General features: G+C 43.0%; 1 protein-coding gene across 4 annotated transcripts in view; it reads right to left on the bottom strand.

Moving 5' to 3' along the window:
• Positions 1–15,223, bottom strand: part of sppl3 (signal peptide peptidase 3) — a 35,772-nt gene extending 20,549 nt beyond the window's left edge. For 2 of the 4 annotated variants that reach the window (XM_030353884.1, XM_030353885.1), the window contains exon 1: positions 14,754–15,223. In XM_030353884.1, the coding sequence (XP_030209744.1) occupies positions 14,754–14,779 (26 nt within the window). In that variant the 5' untranslated portion in view covers positions 14,780–15,223. The remainder of the gene's footprint in view (positions 1–14,753) is intronic. The other 2 variants (XM_030353881.1, XM_030353883.1) reach the window with 1 other exon arrangement.
• Between the last annotated feature and the right edge of the window lie 4,680 nt (positions 15,224–19,903).

The raw sequence follows: 19,903 nt of genomic DNA, 5'->3' as shown, positions 1-19,903 counted from the left end.
TAATCAGGGACAGAAAACACAATATACCCAAGTATTAATATATTTATACATACACCAAAAACCAATAGCACCAGTATGCTATGCTTCTTGAACGCATCATGCAAGTTACCTAGTTAGTTTACAGAGTGTACCTATTCTGTTGGTAAGAAGGCTAACTAATGTCAAAGTCCCACAAAGGATCCACCTGGGCACCCTTCAGGAAAAGACAAGACAATGTAAATAGAGTTGTGGGGCCTCTGCAGATGGGCTGAATAGAGCTGGCGGACGCTATGGGGGCGTTACTTCAGTCAGAGCTCACAGAGGCGAGCTTCTGATTAGAAATGTTTATTGGAGGAAGAATCTCGTTCTAAGGGGGAATATGATACATTAACATGTTTCTAAAAAATAAGTAATAACACGCAAGCAATTGCCTTTTCAACAAGCAGACATGAGCCACAAAACCTGTATATTAATGTCCCCGTATTTGGATCCGTCAATAAGAAAACTGAACTATGAAGGGGGCTTAATAACCAAAACAACAGGCTTATATATCCAGCCTAGCTAGTAGTAAAGATAATCAGCAAAGACATTTAACGAATCTCACTAGTGGAGAAAAAATGACTGGCAGGGATTTACATAAACGGTCACCAGGCTTGGTAGCAGCAGTGAACAAGCACAGACCTACATAAATACTTTACCAACATCTGTCATTTACACACTCAAATTCCCAGAAATGGCAGAAAGTAAGGCCGCCATAGATTGACTGTTCTAATCAGACGGATCCTCAATTCCCCTTAGAAGGGCAACTGACCTTTTTATAGTCAAACTCAATTAAATGTGCAATACTACCGTATTCATTCTACATGGAGCATGGTGCGTTGAAGACAGTCAGGGATTTATTGCCAATGATCCAGTGCTGCATTTGTGAATGTCGGCACACATTGAATACTGGATTATTTGTATGACAAAAAATAAAATAAGCCTACACAATGTGAGTTATTCACATGCTGCTGTACATTAGCATTGGTATAGTATAATGTGTTAAAAAGTTAAAACAGCGTAAATTAGATGGCTGTGCACAAAGAACAACAACCATGAAGAGCCTCAGCTAGCGAATGGCCGGACACACGTCTTTCAGTCACTTCCTCTCAAAGAGAAGGCTTCAGTCCGGTGCTCCTACATGTACCATGCCCCCCCCTAACCCCCCCATCACTCCATCCCGCCTCATTACCGTCTGTGCGAGTGACAGCCAGCTTTGGTTCCACAGTGTTTGGGTTTCCAGCCGTGGCCTGGCCTCCGATCCCCCCTGCTGGGGAGTCGTGTCCAAAGGCGGCCGGTGCTGGCTGCCGGCCCGGATGCCTGCCTGGCTGCCCCCGCGCGGCCTGCGGGCCTCACATCCCGGTGACCTGCCACTGGACATGCTTCCTGATCAGCCTTGCAGCCTGGCCGTGTCGTACCATACGCGTGTAGACAAGGGTACCGCTCTACTGTTATTTTTAAGCATTATTTTAGCATTGAGACGTTTATACGAGTGTGTGACGTGAACGATACTCCTGGTGTGAACGCACCTCAACAGTTGCCTGCCGGCTTGGCACGCACCCTTTGTAGATTAGCTGGCAGACACAGCTGCCAGTTCCTACGCTCTGGCTTCGACCTACCACTATAGGGAAAGACCAACCTCTGATGAATAGAACCATGTTGGTCCACAGTCTCCACCTGGGCAAGTTGGCCCAACCACGAGACACTGTGGCGGAGACGACGGCCAACTCCTATGCCCTACTTATTTAACAGGCCACCATGTGATTTAGCACATTTACAACATTAACACAACCCGGTGCATTTGCAATGAGATAGCTTAAGCAGCAGCACACACCGACAGCAGCCGATTCGGATTGTCACAATATGAAAAATGAATTAGTTATAACGTGAGATAAGGCCTAAAAAAAAAATTTGTTTGGTTCCGGTTTCCGACCGACCCTGTCAATTTATGTGCGACCCAAATTATTTTATGAGCTTTATAAAAAAAAAAGAAATAAAAAATATATATATATTTTTGATGCAAACTATAATTACGTTTTGGTACAGCACCTCTTCATTCTGTACCAGGATGAGCGAATGTTCTCGTTTTTAAATGAAAACAACCTACCTATCATTCGCTGCCGCTGGAAAAAATAAAAAAATAAAATAAAATAAATTCCCTACCTACCCATGACCTCAACTGACCACCAACAGGAACCAAACTTTTTTTTTTTTTTTAGGCCTAATTAGCAGAAGAAGCTAATTCAAGACCAATTAATTTGTCATAACTTGTAAACAACCCCCAACTTTTAAAACCGTCTGCAAACTTTTCATTTTGTGATTAACCCTTTGCAAGCTCCAAGCGTTTTCTTGGGGTGGGTGATGTTGTGGGAGTCTGAGTCGATGTGGGGAGGTGGGGGTGGAGGTGAGCGTCTGAAGGTTAGGGAGTGTGGATCAAGGTGGGGGAATGTGGGTGAGGGAGTGTGGGTGAGGGATTGTGGGTGAGGGATTGTGGGTGAGGGATTGTGGGTGAGGGATTGTGGGTGAGGGTGGGAGAGTAAAGGTGGGGAGTGTGGGTGAAAGAGGGAGAGTGGGTGAGGGAGGGAGAGTGTGGGTGAGGGTAGGAGAGTGTGGGTGAGGGTAGGAGAGGGTGGGTGAGGGTAGGAGAGTGTGGGTGAGGGTAGGAGAGTGTGGGTGAGGGAGGGAGAGTGTGGGTGAGGCAGGGAGAGTGTGGGTGAGGCAGGGAGAGTGTGGGTGAGGCAGGGAGGGAGAGTGTGTGAGGCAGTGTGGGTAAAGGCAGGGGTACTGGACACAAGGCTGACATTGTGCAGTTCCATCTCCAGAGGAGACGATTTGACCTCAGCTTCTGACCCGACCCGTCTCGTGTCTCTCTCAGGGCAATGGGTGTGGAATGTGGTATGGGTCGAGGCCAACACCCAAGCTTACCCAGCAATCACCCCCCCCACCAAATAACAGTAAAGCCCCCGTCATCGTCCGCATTAGCTACATCACCAACCAGCCTCCAGGGATGTAAATACCAAACCTATGCCTACCATGGAGCTTGTCCTACCATACCCGGGAGGAGTGGATACAATGGTCATGATCAATGTACCCAGTGTAGTATAGCTTGGACTACTTATTAGACGTAAGGCACGGACGGAGACGCACACGGAGCCGTTCTCACAGCAATTCGCAGGGTTGAAGTTATTCCATTTCCTTGGGGCTGGATAATTATAACCTGCGGCTATTATTATTCTTATTCTAATAATAATAATAATATGTCAACTATACAAGGAAACCTATCCTACACCAGACCATGCCTCTGCTCTGCTTCCCTGCAGTGAATCCCGTTCCCTTTAGATGCTTGACTGCCTGTTGCTGATCTCTGTGATGGGGTTGGGCCTTCACTTAAGGAAATGTAGACGTAATAAAGTAGGCAAAGAAGAGCTCCAACTTCGTTCATTCATTCAGAAGTTAAGACGTCATAATGTAGATCACAGGAGGAACAGAACACCAAGAAAATGTAACTCCATATGTCATGTGATCCATTTGCACGTTAGATTTGTTCACATCCACACATTGGCAGTGAGTCATAAAAATGAAGTTGTTGGTGGCTTTCCTTCTTTTTTAGGTAAGTAGAGAAATTGTTATGTTAACTGATATTAAACCAAAGCAACTAGGATTTATCTGTATTTATGTATAATATAATAAGAAGGAAGCAGAGAGAAAATTAATTAAGGGCCAAGCCTGTTCTGCTACACTGCTTGTTAACTACTCCAGTTAGGGTAAGTAGTGACTCAGGTAAAAGGTGAGGAGGGGGTTGAAACAAAAAATATCCCTGCACTGCAGGCTCATTGCAGATTCAACATTTCAAAAGGCAACCTACGTGTATTCTACTAAAGGCCTTTCACACATGCACCGAGAGACGGACGTCCGGTTAATCCCGGGGGGCTGTATGTGTGAACAGAAGTGGCAGAATCCACCCCTCCGGTGTTTAATCGACCAGGCCCCTAGTGTAAAGTCTGGAGAATCTGAGAATACACAACGAGCAAGTGGGCGTGTTGCTAACCCCTGGTTTCACTGGGCCGAAACAGGGGGAATACAAAGGGTGAAGAAAATCGAAAAAAAATAACCAACTGGAAAGACGAGGGATCCTGAATTTCTTGTCATAAGGGACGACCCTGAAACCCACACAGACAGATACAAGGAACGGCAAGAGACTGTTATTCATGACTACGATGTGCTGTAAACAAAAATACTGCAACATCCGTTGCATGTCTTTTGCATCACGTCTTACCTCCTACACGCTTCAATAGTGTTGCATGGTATACTGATACTTGGTCCGTCTGAATCAAAAATACCCTGCCATTTAAAATGATACAATGCTCCATTTTATTAGTACCGTTACTTTAAAGATCTCCTATTATACTACTTTTCTGGTCTTAATTTCTTATTAATTACTCCTATTAGAGAAACCTGACACGAATCACAGCACAAAAAACGATGTAGATTTTCAAGAAAATCTTCCTCTCATCTGGGCGCTTTCAGCATTCTCTATCAACACTCGGCTTCGTCCTTCTCCGCCCCCTCGAGCCTCTTTCCCATTAAACGGTAAACATGACGTCAAGCGGTTCAACTGTTGGTTCACGTTGGTCCCATAGAGAAGTCGAGTGTCCGTCAAAGTGCGAACTTTGTTCTGTGTTGTTGTCCATTGTTGTTAAAACTGACTGGCGGCAGACTTTATTATGGTCCATGTAGCGGACGATAGGTGATGACGTGTTACGACGTGATGACGTATGTACAAGAGCCTACCGTGGCCAGGCCACAGTTGCGACGGCCAACGGCCACGGCCAGATGGCCTAGTGTGAATGCAGGCCAGAGAACAATGGGGCCAGTTAAGCACGGTTAGGTGTGAAAACGGCCAACGGCCACGGCCAGATGGCCTAGTGTGAGTGCACCCTAAATCTCAGAAATTTGAAAAATAGAATCGCGACCGACGTCCCTAGTGTTTAGGCCTCTGCACAGCCACCCCAGACGGTCAGCAGGGAATACGTCTAAATGCATGCACGTCATTATTTGACAGTGACACTTTAGCATGGTTAAACATGACTATGAATCATTATAACAACGTTTATCAAAGGTCGAAAAGCATAATTGGTGCCCTTTGTTTTAAGCTGCATTTCCTATAAGTTGCTTCGATGTGTGACTGCGGGACAGTGTGTGTGCTTTGTATCCACTCCCTTCAGGCACTGTGGGCTTGTCATCAGTTATTATTTCCTCTCACATGCATGCTAGCGTGCATTTCAGAACCAGGCATTTCAGCAAGTAACTCTTTAAACTGAGGGCATGCAGTATTTGTCAGAATGAAGCGCTCTGCTCATTTCATTCACCGAACATCGAGTGGAGGATCTCTATAAAAAAAAACTTTCAACACCAAACGATATGACTACGTTTGTTGCTTGCTGTAATTCGAAGTTGTCCAGGTGGGTAAACTGATAATTTGCACTTCGAGAATTTAAAAAAAAAATACTTTGAAGACGCGTTTTACTGCAAAACACAGGATATTATCAAAGTCCTGCTTTTCCAAATGTGTGAGTATTCACCCCTCATCCTTTTAGAGCTTCTTTTGACAGTTCTCCCGCCGCTATGCTCTCAAACGAATGACCTATATTGTTGTGTAGTGCGCGTTATGATTGATATTTCTTACAATGTATTCCAAAGAAATTAAACAATTGGTAAAAGGAAGAAAAAATTGAATAGAAAAAAGGATGCTGCTCAATAAGTGATCTGGTTGCAAATATATAAAGATAACTATAAAAAAATAATCACAATCTCAAGTATAGGGGACATCAGATTACTGCATGCCATTGAACAGCTTTAAAAGCTTTTTAAATGATCTAACAATTAAGGTTATAAAAACAGTATTCATAGTTTAAAGCACACCTAAATGTATAAAGAAACAATGAAAGGAAATGAACCAAAATTGTATTGAAGATGAAAAAATAAACTTAAATGACATGACCTGTAAGTTTAGCACGGCATGGGTTAGCCTGCACACTACAGTAGTGGACTAAAGCAGGCTGAACACAAACCACAAAATACCCTTCCTTGGCGGAGCTCTACGCTCCTGATGTTGTAGGTGTTTGGCATCGTTTCAGTATCAGTATTGAGATATTTAGGCAGGCATTGTATTGAAGCCATAATTCTGGTATTGTGCCACTGCCAACACTACACTCCACCCCTCGCCTGAAGTTTGATTTTCTCAAATATGTGTGAACACAACTGATGCGCCTCATCTCCTGTTGTGTGTAACATGTGCAGTGTTTCCCCTAGAATTTTTTTTAGGCCCGGTGGTAAGAGCTGATAGTGTGATTTTTTTATACATTTTTCACGGGATGCTAGAGTATTTGTTGGTTATTTCCATGTAAAACACTTGCTTAGCCATCACAAGTTGATAATGATTCAATAAACACGTTAACAATAAACTAATTTTATTTACAATACAATTTTTGGTGGTGCTGTCACACTAAATTTGTACCGGCTGCCAAATTTGTACCGGGCGCGTCATCCATATGTAATCCATTCCAAACCTGCCTGCAACAGATGATCGCGTCGTCCGTTGCCGGGCAGGTTTCAAAAAACATTCGCGCTCATGTTGCCAAAGACGAAATAACATAGTACAGTTAACGGATCGCTAGATAACACTTGCTTTTACTTTATATTTGTATTGTATTTCATTTTTTAATCAAATTTAGCTAGTAAACTGAGTGTTTAAAGCGGGTTTCAAAAAAAATTTGCGCTCATGTTGCCAAAGACGAAATAACATAATACAGAAAACGAATCGCTAGATAACACTTGTTTTTACTTTATATTTGTATTGTATTTCATTGTTTAATCAAATTTAGCAAATAAACTGAATGTTTAAAGCAGGTCAATGACGAAATAGCACAATACAGATAACGGATCGCTAGATGGAAGGTTTGCGAATGTTCGTGAACCTTTCACGTCATTCGAAAGGTTCTAATCATCTGATCATCTGTTGCCGGGCAGGTTTGGAATGGATTACGTATTGATGACGCGCCCGGTACAAATTTGTCAGCCGGTACAAATTTAGTGTGACAGTGCCATGCTAATGATGATATAATTTAATGCTGTCAGATTGTCCGTTATGATGGGGCATAATCTGCGCACGCGCGACACCGCATTATTTATTTATTTTTTCATTTTTTCATTTTTTTCATTTTTTCATTTTTTTTTTTGGCCTGTTGTTGGCCTGGCGGGGGCGCTCGTTGGCCTGGCGGCCCGCCAGGCCTGAACAATGGTAGGGGAAACACTGATGTGTGAAAGTGCAACTCCTGATCATCCCTGGACCAGAGCTCATCAGGAGGTCATGTGTGAAAGGCCTATTAGTCAGTTCTTTAGTGCATGTTTTTTGTAGAAACAATAACATCCCAGATCCATTTTAGCCCTGTGAAACAAAAGCCCTGTGAAACTAATGCATTATGTAATTTAAAAAAAAAATGCAGTATAGTCTCTTAAATGACAAAAATATTAGAAAAAAGCATGAAGACAGATTAAAAAAAAAAGAGACATTGGATATGATCAACGAAAAACTACAGTTATACATGGACTGCACAGTCCGCTAGGTGACGAATGGTAATGTTTTGATCAAGTGGAGATGCATGCAGGGAATGTTGTTTGATGCTGCTTGGTGTGAACCATAGGAGTGCGGCATAAGCCTTTTACTAATGACAGGGTAGGCATGAGTAGGCATCATATTCACAGCTACGTCAACACACAACAGGACTGTAATTGATTGACCTGAGAGATAAGGACATAATAGAGAACTACTTAAAACAAAGCAAGCATTGTAGCTATGGTAACTCCCATGCTTTAGAACATTTAATAAGAGCCTGTGTTCATAAGGCGTTTGATTCATATTTTTTTTTAGGAGCATTCTACCTGACAAAGCCTTGACAAGCCAGTGACACTAATGATGTCACAGGCTTATCGGCAACACAGCAATCAGATATAGGCAGCTGGTCAACAGGGCGTCAAACCTAATTCATATTCAAGTATCGAACTGGTGCCTCTGAATTGTGCACACAGAGGCCCGTGGAACATGGGTTGGATAGATGAATGGAACATTTAAAAACAAAATACAATCCCGGACTGTCTGGGGGCTGGGCGCCGGTCCAACGGGCCATAAGACTTCCTTGTTCTCCGACAAGACGCCGTTTTCAAGAACACAATTCCAATACCACGTCCTCGTCTAGCCAACGAACGACTTGATTACCAAGGGACATGTCATCGAGGAGCATGATAAATGCTTGCTTTTCCTTTGCTTTCCAAAAGCAGGACATGTGGCAGATCATTGGTGTGTGATTTAACCGCTTTTCTAGGAATTTTATGTTCTGTTGGTTGTTGTTAAGACACCCTTTTCATAAGTCAGGTGAAATCAGCTCATGAGAACACTAAAACTGTTGGCCTGCGTTCACTATGAATCAGTCACAGCCAAGGCCAGTCATTTTGTCCAGTTTCTATGAACCGTCTGCTCTTGAAGCAAGAGGCTTAAACTTACAGGCAAGAGGATATGGCAAATTAATGACAGTGAACACTGGTGAATGAGGCTCAGAGCTTAAGGACTTTGGTTTGAACAGCATTTTTTTTTGGCGAGGGGGGGGTTGCTTTGGTTTGGGCCTCAACGACAGGTGGTGATGTAAGCAAGGGGATAACTAAGCATGCAGTGTCTGATCTGGGGCTCAGCAACATTGTGCATGTAAATGCTTCTGCCAACATTAAAGGGAGGAATACCAACAGCAAACCTCCTCAAAATTGGCACGGCATAATACTTAAGAAAACATTTGAACAAAATTAATGAATTCAAGCCATAAGCTATAGGTTAGAGCTATATGCTAGTCACGAATGACTAGGCCACCAATCAATGGGCCAGCTTTGTCTCCATCATACTGATTCAGTTGGCAGGTACTCCAACAAAGCAACAGCTTCCCTCAGCATTCCGGGAGAACAAGATCGTTAGCCATATCTTCAGCAAGGCACTTGTTAGCATTCTGTTGTTGACGGTGGAAATCGGATATGAGGGTCAATTCAGTGTCTAACATCCAATTAGTGCAGCATCCAATTCTTAAAAGGAAAGGTAGACCGGGTGAAAAACTGCAGAGCCACACTTTCATTGAACTGTATGTTCTGGTGCAGTTATTCATTAGAGCTTGTTTGAGATGTCGTTTTTATAATATGCTTCTAGTGGCCAGTTTGAGACTATTATATTATTTAAACCCAATAGAATAATTTAATTGAAGGTTTAAATATTTTCATTTTGTCTTGGTATCGGAACTGTTTGCTTAGATAAGGCCATAAGGGATGGACCAGGTATTTGTGAAGGAATCAAATCATGAGTTTACCGTTATGTTTTGGAACTGGTCTGCATTCTGCTCACAAGCAGGACCTAAACAATGTGGGTCAGTACTGGGATAAACATAGACAGTATGGCGGCCTTCACACTGTTCACATATCGCATCATTTCATCATTGCATTTATGCTCAAGAACCATTTATTAGTGAGGTGTAAGATACTGTTTCATATGTACGCCTTCCTTCAACTGAGCCCCCAAAACAAAAGGGCTACAAAGTACTTCAGTGCTCCCTTATCTTTGAATAGCAACATTAGCCAATTTCTAGTTATTTCGCAAACTTAATTGCTATAATTAATTAGGCCTATCTTGGCATGGCAGCCTGGATAAGCACATGCTGCCACCACTCAAAGTACACTTTTATCCACTCTTCTCAATACGTGCCGTCCACCCAGCCACAGAGCCTTATGTAATCAGGGTGTTCCGGAGGTGAGGAAACCCAAGAGGACTAGATATGCAGACGCAATGTTTGTGGAATGGAGTAAGCTTATGTTTTATTCATGCTTATGACATAAAAGGGGTTAATACAGACTTTAATACAGAAGGGGTTAATACAAGACGTACAACATCGATTCACAATACCTTCCAGGTTTGTCATATTCTACATTCATTGTTAACATTATTTGCAATTTGTTACTTGCGTGTGTCAGGGCTCTGCTCTGGTATACCATTTTCCTGTTACCTAGAATGACTTGGGCTAGTTTCGCCCCCGACTTGGGTGTATGGATTAATAAACATCACTGATACAATCGCCAGGGAAAGGCAGATCCCATAAGATATGGTTCATAAATCGGGCATGGATGTATAAAACGAATCACTGCCCGACTGGTCTGGTTCAAAAAAGCGAAGCCGTATCTGGTCTGAACGCTGTCAGCGGCTCAACACTGCACTCCCTAATGTATTTATCCGAGTTCAACAGCTACCTGCCTGCCTCCTCTTCGAACAAGGCTCATAACTCGAACATCCGTGCTAGTCAGAGGCAGGGGGAATCGCCCCACCAACATCCGAGACACCGCCGCAAAAGAGCCTTCTGGTTGTTTGAGTCGGATAGAGTGAGAATTGGGTGTGCATCCTCAATTATTTTTTCTCCGTAGGAATATCGCCCCATTTAATATTCTTTCACCTAGTCTGTGCCTATTTGAGCAGGCTTTATGTTACCCCCCCATCCCCTGGAATAGGGGGTCATAACATTGATGCTTCGCGTTCGGAGACCTTCTCTGCTATTAATCTGCTTGTACATGCTGCCACAATATCTCTGCGAGGACGTAGCATCTACAGAAACCCGAGTTCAGCAGCAGAAGAGCGTAATACTCCATAAATCAGCAAAATGTGAGCTGTCGTGTATCGTACATCACCAATAATCACAAATGAGCGACCTCAGTGTTTTTAGCCTCTACCTTTCCTTTAGTACGGGCCAGTTAGCAAAACGTACTCCCAAGACCCTTAGAAGGAAATAAACCGTTTGAAACAGCTGACTAAAATTTATGATACAATGACAATGCTGAGTCAAATCTTACTTTGAGCAACCAGATATTAAAGCAAAATGAGCTCTGAATGCCATTTCACTTTGTCCAGTGTTTCCCACACATTGACGAGACTATGGCGCCCCGCCATAGTCTAATTTCGGCCGCCATAGTCTCTGCGTGCACATGAATTATTATTATTATTATAATTTTTATTTATTTTTTGCTCAGACGAAGTTTGTGTCGCTCTCATTGGGAAAAAAAATCGCCACATACCCCCCCCCCCCCCCCTCAACAATCGCTCCATACCCCCCCCCCCCCCCCCCCATAGTCTCCAAAATTTCTGTGGGAAACAATGTTGTCTGTAATATTACAGCACTTGTCGTTATATTGCTACACTAGTCAACCATTGAACATTTCTGAACTCAAATATATTTGAAGAGGCATTCCTATACATAGTCGACAATCGAACATGCCATTGCCTGTTCCTAGGGTACAACATTGGCAAATACAAACAACCACAGTTAAGTCAAACATATTTGGTCAGTTCTGTGCCGCAGAGATGAGATGCAATACTTTAAGTGTAGATCAAAAGACTAAGACGCCAATGTATTGCTAGGCATATTGGTTCTCAGGCTACACAAATAGAAAGTAAACATGTCCTGTCCATATGCTGCAGATATTTGTTGACAACCAGAAACATTGCTATGGTTTGTACACTCAAGTCTAGCGTCACCTCTGCTGGTGTTACCATCGAGTAGGCGAATATATGTATGCATACAAAATGGGCACATACAACTCATAGCCTTCATTTCGGAGGGGAACATAACCTGTGCTGTCGTCCATCAAGAGCCAACATCGTTTGATAACAGATTTATCAATAATTCTTATGAGCTCATCATATTGATTGCATATATTAACATCAGGGAATTTAAATGTTACCCTTCACTTGTGAGAACTAGATTATATTTAATGCTATATTACATTAAAACATAAATACACATACAGCCCACTATGACGTACTGATATTAATTATCCAGCATAAAAAATAAAGAACTGAAGAATAATTGCTGATGAGCCAAGTTAATGAGTCAGTTAACTTTGACTATTAGTCAAAAACTTGCTTCTCCCAAGAATTGTCTAGTTGTCTAATTGTCTAATTGTCAAATTAAAAAAAATATATATTTGTCCCCAGGGGGGCAATTGAGGGCACATAGCAGCAGCATTACAAAGGACAGGGCCATGTCCAAACAAAATACAAACGAAAACACAGCATTGCTACCTGGCAGACAATACACACAAGCACAGGTATCTACAAATACACACATTCATATAAATATGTATAAAATATGCAAAGTGCATGTTTATAAATGGAGAACTGACTCTTAACTTGAACTTGACTTTAATATGGAGAAGTTCTGTTCTAAAGAAAACATTTTTCTAAATATACACACACTCTGCAGATGTGTTCAATTCAACCCCCCCCCCCCCCCCCACCAGTCTAGAGATAGTTCTGCAACCATCTGTTTAACAGTATAAACGTGACGGTTGAGGAAAAGTGGGCTAATAATGTTGCGCATATTTGGGTGTTCCCAAGCACTTAAAAATAACCTATATCAGCTAATTCCTGGTGTAAAAAAAAATATGCATCAGTTAGGATCAGCGTCTCGAAATGACGCCTGCTTGCTGTGAACTAGAATCTAGACCAACTGTCACTGTTCTTGCATGCTATTCCTCCATTTGGTCTGGCTAGCCCCAGTCTCCTACCCTGATCCACTAGATAAGGTAGTTAGCTTTGAATAGTTTCCCTGTATGGTGTTTGGTGTACTGCACATCCAGTCCTTCTCGTGGGACAACCGATGCCGTCAACTACAGCATTGGTTGTGTCCTTCTACAATGCCTAGCTAGAGAACGTAGCGGAAACACTTTCCTGCCATAATGCTACGCTTCCAGTTCAACTGAATAAAAGGGAGGGTTTGACTTAACTTGTGTATTGATAGTTCAGGATTTGATTGGTGCAGGACAAGGTGCTTCCACACTGATCCAACACACATCGGGCCAGTATGCCATACACCTTGATGGTCGGTTGTTTTATTTCAGCGAACACATTGAATCGCTGGTGATCAACATTCTTTAGTTGGGTGTTGCCCTTTGTTGGGACAGGGTTTTGTAATTTAAGGACGTCAAAGTCATTCATATTATTTGTGAATGTATTGTCATGCACCTTTTTGGTTTAACTACAAAACAATGGAAATGAAGATGGCTGATATTATCACAATATGTAACACACACACACACCACATAATCGTATATGGTACATCACCATAATAACAAATGAATGACCTCACTGTTTAAGTCTACACCTTTCCCAAACCTTTTTAACACACGCCGCACGCACACACACACACGCCGCGCGCCCACACACACACACACTATGTGTCATTCTCATAGACTGGACGTACAATTTGTGTCCAGATTCCCCCTACTCTTGTTCCCTAAAAATAGTGTACTACTACTACAATGTTCTATTTATGAGACCATTTAAACATGACCCAGGTGTCCATTGTTTAAAACCTTGCCATTTGTGACAAGTGGGATTAACCTCATTCTAGATCCAATTTGCAACCCAAAACAATTCTGCCAAGTATTAACTCAAAGCATGTAGCATTACTAATCGGTATACAGCCAATTACAACTGAATACAGGTTAACACTCATGTAAACCCTTACATATATGGAAGACTTAAGATTGGTAAATCTGTGAGTCATGTGGATAATGCAATCTACGATGCTTGATAGCAAACTTATTATGGTTTCTCACACACACACACACACACACACACACACACACACACACACACACACACACACACACACACACACACACACACACACACACACACACACCTTGAACAAGAAATTCTGTCAAAGATTTCACGTAACGTTCTTGGTCTGTGTCTCAAACTCATGGCAGAGACGTCTGAAACCTGGATTTCCCTTATTTTATGCATAGAAATAAGGTAATAGCATTAACTGCTGAGGAGTCTATACATTAAGAATGCAGACACTTGCAGAAGAGTTTAAACACAGCCCACGTCTAGCCACAGCTGAACTCCAACTTAACTCAATCGATTCATTGCATTGCGAACCTATAGTGGCTGAGAAAACTGCACATGGTGACATTTGATTCTCTCAATTCCACACGAATGTCTGCTTATGGTTGAAGACCAGAAGGGATTATAAAGCCAAAGCTGGGTGCAGGATCCCACTGTCAGGTAGCGTTCAGAGCTCTGTTGCAGAACCTTTGTTATTGTGTGTATTTGAACGACGACTAAAACTAGCATCATGTTGGCCGATTGTTTCTGTGGGTTCATTACTAAATATTGTCGTTGACGTGTGGGCAGGTTTCGTAATCCGTGCTGGGGTCGACATATTATCCCACTTGCGAGCCCGCAACTACCACAATATGACCGAAACAAGGTCGTCATAGGGAGCATCGCAGCACCGCGCTAGCTCATTAGCTCCTAGCATTTGTTGCCACAATGGCAGCGTTTGAATTGGCCGGAGCTCGATAGCGCTTCATCAGCTGGCTTCATTAGATAGCCGCTACCGTAGCTGCTACTGGGGCTAGCAGCTAAGGTAGCGGCTACTGGCTAGCTGCATAGCTAGCAGCATCGGGACTACTGAAAAAATAACTCAAGAGGATTGGCATTTAGCTGCCAGGACGAAGATGTCTAAACAAGGTCCATTTGTGCACACTGGTTTGGTCAAACTGCCAGATGTGTGATAAAGTGAAATAATGTACAATACTGTGTGATAATGGTGGTTGTCAGGAACCCCGGCAGCAGAAGACTCTTCACTCACCAGGAGGTGTAGCCCTGCTCCGCCATCCCGCCGACACCTGGTCACCTGGGTCCGGGGAGAACACCGAATACGGTCCCGATGACAACCCGCTGGGACCGTGGAGATGTCTTCTGCGGTTCCGTCGGAGACAGGCGTCCCTAGTAGTTACTTTTAAACGACAACATGGCGACACGTCCTAGCCTCAGCTAGTAAGCACTAGCTGAACAAGCTCGCAGAAGAGATCGCGGTGATGGTGGAGGGACAAAGACCCGAGGAAAGACTGACGCTGTGTCGTCGGTTCTCCGATGTCTCGTCGGCCCCCTAGCCCGGCAGGCTCGGTTTGTTAATACACTACTTCCACTGTATATCCATATTCGAGAGGTTTGTCCGGTGTGACTGACTGATGATCCCGGGGGCTGCAGCTCCTGCTGTAATGGAAGACGCTTTGTTTTCTACAGCGAGTCGCGGGGGCGCGCATCGCCCTGTAGAATAGAGTCTAACCAGAGACGCGCACGGGAACGCTGTTATGCTTGAAAGTGTTTGCGCTGCTGGTGTCTGTGCGTTTGGACGCAACGCAGGCATGTTATAACAGCAGCATTTATATTAAATATAAGTGTGTATTCCAAAGCAATACGCCGTTTAATAGCATGCTAAAACCAACACTTCCAACACACAAATGCCTGAACACAACCCTGCTGGAATTACAAAAGACGGATCATATATTTAATTTTCAGACGTAGATACATTAAAAGAAAGTATGAACAGAAGAACCAAGTTTTATGATTTCCAATTATAGGCAAGAGATGGCTGTGTGTAAGAATTTTATTCGGTATGTTTTTATAGCAGACGTAAACTGGGGGTGTATTATTGACGTATTTTTATAAGTAATTTATATGGATGAAACTCTTCCGTCCTATTCCCTGCCTTCGCTGTGACCGGGTGATGAAGTCGGGTCCCTTGGGACTGGACCGTCCGTCAGTCATGTCGTGTCTCTACCGAGAGAACATAGTGGTTGGAACCCCGTGTTTAGGGGCCTATCCCTACACCCCCAACTGTATTGCTGTAGCTATCGACTAGCTTGTCATGCTAACTGGAGCCCTGGCAGCTAGTGTTGCCAGATTGGGCGGAAAATCGGTCCCAATCGGTCAACAATGCTGGCAGCCGACATGGCACGGACCTTTATGCTCCGCACTAGGAGGGAGTGAACCGAGTGAACGCCGATGCCTGAACGCACGGAGGAAGTTGCTCGGCGCTTTGCTCAGTGTGCTCCGCCCATGCTGTATTATCTGACTACATCTTCATCCTTGTGTATCACTTTCAAAGTTCTAACTTGTGCATACTTTAGTTTTGTCAAGAGTGATGCTGTCTCTAGTTCAGACAGAACTTCGATTTAAAGGTTAAGAAGGGGGTCAAGGGATTCCCTCCTACGACTGTAAGGATTACCAGTCCACCAGTGGAGGGGCATTCCTCAAGATTATAGGCAATCTGTTCTGGGACGTTGGCTCAGCAGGAATTGAATGCAAATGCATACAAATAATGTTTGTAGGCTATTATAACTTCATAAAACTCTCGATAGATGAGGAGTTAGTTTGCTAACTAAGCTGCAGCAATTACTTCGACAGCAGATTTTGGAACCGAAATGACCAAGAAAATATATTGAAAACTTATCAAAAAAAATAAATAGATATTTTTATTTACCTACATACATGAGTTAGTGTTATATATAATAATATATTCTACCTATAATCTCTAGCAGCATAATTTATTCTCAATTATATGGAGTATTAAGAGCCTTTTAGGCTACATAACATTCGGTTCTGAACAAAAAGATGAACAAATGTGTTCATGTTGTAATGGTAACAACTGAAACAGGATGAAATGTCTGTTAATCCTGTAGTCTCATATAATTTATGATTTACATATGATATTTTGAATTGCTCTGCTTAAACTGGACTGTATTATTCATAGTCTTTATTTCTGAGCGTGTGCAAATGTTACTACTTAATAATGTAATACATGGACTTTGCCTCTAGGTGTCGGGCTCTACTCTAAAGTAAAAAAAGGACGTATTTAAAGCACGGCGCAGAGTAGTCACAGAACAGGTCATGGATTTAACTTAAGTTACAACAATCTGAAATCTGAAACACACACAAATTAGAAAAACACATGAAATAAACTGATAAATTATATAACAATCTGTTTTATTTGCTGGTAGCTCGTGTTTCTTGACAGTGAGTGTGTGTATGCATGCATGTTTGTGTGTGTTTTGAACACTTCCTCATATTGTGTATCTTTACTTTATGTGTGTACCTCTTTGCTCTGTGCACACACCAGTTTATATGTGGATCTCTCATGGTATTTACTCTGGGCACTGTATGGCTCAAACCATGAAATGTGTGTTTAAAGCTCTAGATAAGATCTGATTGAGGTACATTTGTATTATTATTATTGTTCTTCAATAGTTAACATTGGAGTGGTCTCTGTAACGCATTTTCTAACATAATGGAGGTAACAACACCAACACTAATATTTATATCCATAACTTCAGTGCTGCTGCCATAGAGAAAGCAAGAGAGAGCCCAAGAGCGAGACAGGGAGGGGGAGAGAGAGTATGGAGAGCGAGAGAGAGTGTGTCAGGGAGAGAGAGAAAGGATAACATGTCACACTATTGGTAATGAGCTGTGAGTGATACCAATGCTCTGTTCCTGATGTACAGCACCTGATCCACATCTGTGAACACAAACTGAAATATTCACGTGGGGACAGCACTGGTGTCATGTCGATCCCACATTTTTTTTTGTTTGTTCCTTGCTTTATATAACAAGAAAACCAAGTATTAAATCATATATTCCATATTGAAACCCACTTTCAAAACAAGATATCGACTGTATGCAAACAATGAATGAATAAAAAAGATAAACAATGTGCTAAAATGTTTGATGGAAACAATTTCTCGTTTAACCTTGTAGAACAACCACTGACCTGATAGGATGGCTAGATTTCCCCCTAGTTTTCCCTATTAATGCCCCTCATCCCACACTGTCTCCCCCAAAGACACAACCTCTGCAGTACTTCCTCGTCATTCCTCTTCCTCTTCTTCCACAGAACCAAGAGTAGGAGGGGGGGGGGGTGAACCCCCCGTTTGAAGCTCCTTCCCTGCTGGAGAGGAGGTTCTGTGGGACTCTGTTAGCACGCTTGATATGAGAGCATGATCAAAGCTGTCTCGTTCCGCCTGACCGAAATCCACAGGATTAAGGATTAGGGAGACAGGAAGCTGAAGGAGGGTGAGGTATAAAGAGTGGAGCACAGCGAAGAGACACAATGAAAAGAGGGAAAAAAGGGGGTGGGGGGCTTGTAAGGTTGTGTCAGGTTGTGACAGACAGAAACGCTGTGAATGGGAACATACAGTCAGTGAAAATATGGTATGATAGTTTTTGTTTTTCACATGATGGGAGGGAATGTTTGTAATATTGCAAATTAATCAGAGACTTTGCAATTTGCTGTAATCCATGGAGCGGAGATTCAACAGCTGAATTTAATTTAAGTTTACAACGTCGCACGTCATTTTGAGATTTCAACATCTCTCTCGCTCTCTGCATGGATACAACTGTGTATACCTCAAGCATTGTTCAAATAAGTAACAGAGAGAGAGAGAGTGAGTTCAAGGGTCCCATGAAGAGAGTGGAAGAAGATCAAGAAGTAAGTGTAAGGGCAATAGGAAGTGAATGTAACAAGACCAGGAAGCGAATGTAAGGGCACTAGGACGAGCGTGTAACGAGACCAGGAAGTGAATGTCGGGGCACTAGGAAGTGAGTGCAAGGCCACTAGGAAGAGAGTGTAAGGGCACTAGGAAGAGTGTGTAACAAGAACAGGAAGTGAATGTAACAGCACTAGGAAGAGTATGTAACAAGAACAGGAATTGAATGTAAGGGCACTAGGAAGAGTATGTAATAATAATAACAATACATTTAATTTATAGTGCCCTTTTCATCCGAAGATCTCAAAGGGCTACAGGTTAAAAGCAAAAAAAATAATAAAAAGGGGGTTTAAAAACATCTAAGAGTGGGAGCCAAAGGTTTTTTTTTAAATAAATGTTTTAAGACCTTTTTTAAAGCAATCAGTGGCTTGTGGTGCCCTCAAGGTGTCAGGGAGGGCATTCCACAAGCGTGGGGCGGCAGCACTGAAGGCCCTATCTCCCATGGTCCTAAGTTTGGTTCTGGGTATGTGGAGGAGGTTAGAGTGAGTGGAGCGGAGGGAGCGTGTTGTGTTATGTAGGTTGAGAAGTTCTTTGAGGTATGGGGGGGCATGTCCATGGATACATTGGTGAGTGAGGAGGGAAACCTTGAAACCTCACTCCACTCAAGCCAGTGGAGTAAGTGGAGGATGGGGGTAATGTGCTCATGCTTGCGCACTCTCATCAGGATCCTAGCTGCAGAGTTTTGCATGTATTTGTATGTAACAAGAACAGGAAGTGAATGTAAGGGCACTAGGAAGCGATTGTAACGACAACAGGAAGAGAGTGTAAGGGCACTAGGAAGAGTGTGTAACAAGAAGGCCCTTGCGGTTGACCCCTTGCGTTGCGTCAACGTGGAACCATAATCAGCCCTTAAGTGTAAGGAAACCAGGAATGGAGTTTAAGGGAACTAGGAATTGAGGGTAAGGAAAACAGGAAGAGAGTGTAACAAGACCAGGAAGTGAGTGTAAGGAAATCAGGAAGATAGTCTCAGGAAACCAGGAAGACACTGTAAGGAAATCAGGAAGAGAGTGTAAGGAAACCAGGAAGAGGATGTAAGGGAACCAGGAAGTGAGGGTAATGGCACCAGGATTTGTGAAGGGGGAGCAGCCTGAGTTGGGATCGGGGGGTTGTGGAGCCCCAGACTGTTGAGTGGATTAAACAATGGCTGGATAGAGGGTCAGCAGAGATAGGGTCCCTCCCACCAGATGTGCTCTGCGCCGCTGGTGTGTAATGAATTACCTCACTGCCCATGACAACAGGATTGGTGCGCTGACAATTACATTACACAACGCAGCCCAAGAACCTGATACGTGGTCTCCTTTTACTTTACCAGACACTGGGTGTGTGTTGTCTGTGTGTCTGTGTGTTTGTGCGTGTGTGTGCGTGTGTGTGTCCTCATGACGGTGTTGCGGGTGGTTTACCTCTCTGTGGACAA

This window comes from Gadus morhua, chromosome 4 (genome assembly GCF_902167405.1).
Source record: "Gadus morhua chromosome 4, gadMor3.0, whole genome shotgun sequence".
Taxonomy (NCBI): domain Eukaryota; kingdom Metazoa; phylum Chordata; class Actinopteri; order Gadiformes; family Gadidae; genus Gadus; species Gadus morhua.
This window is presented reverse-complemented; position numbering and strand designations above follow the sequence as displayed.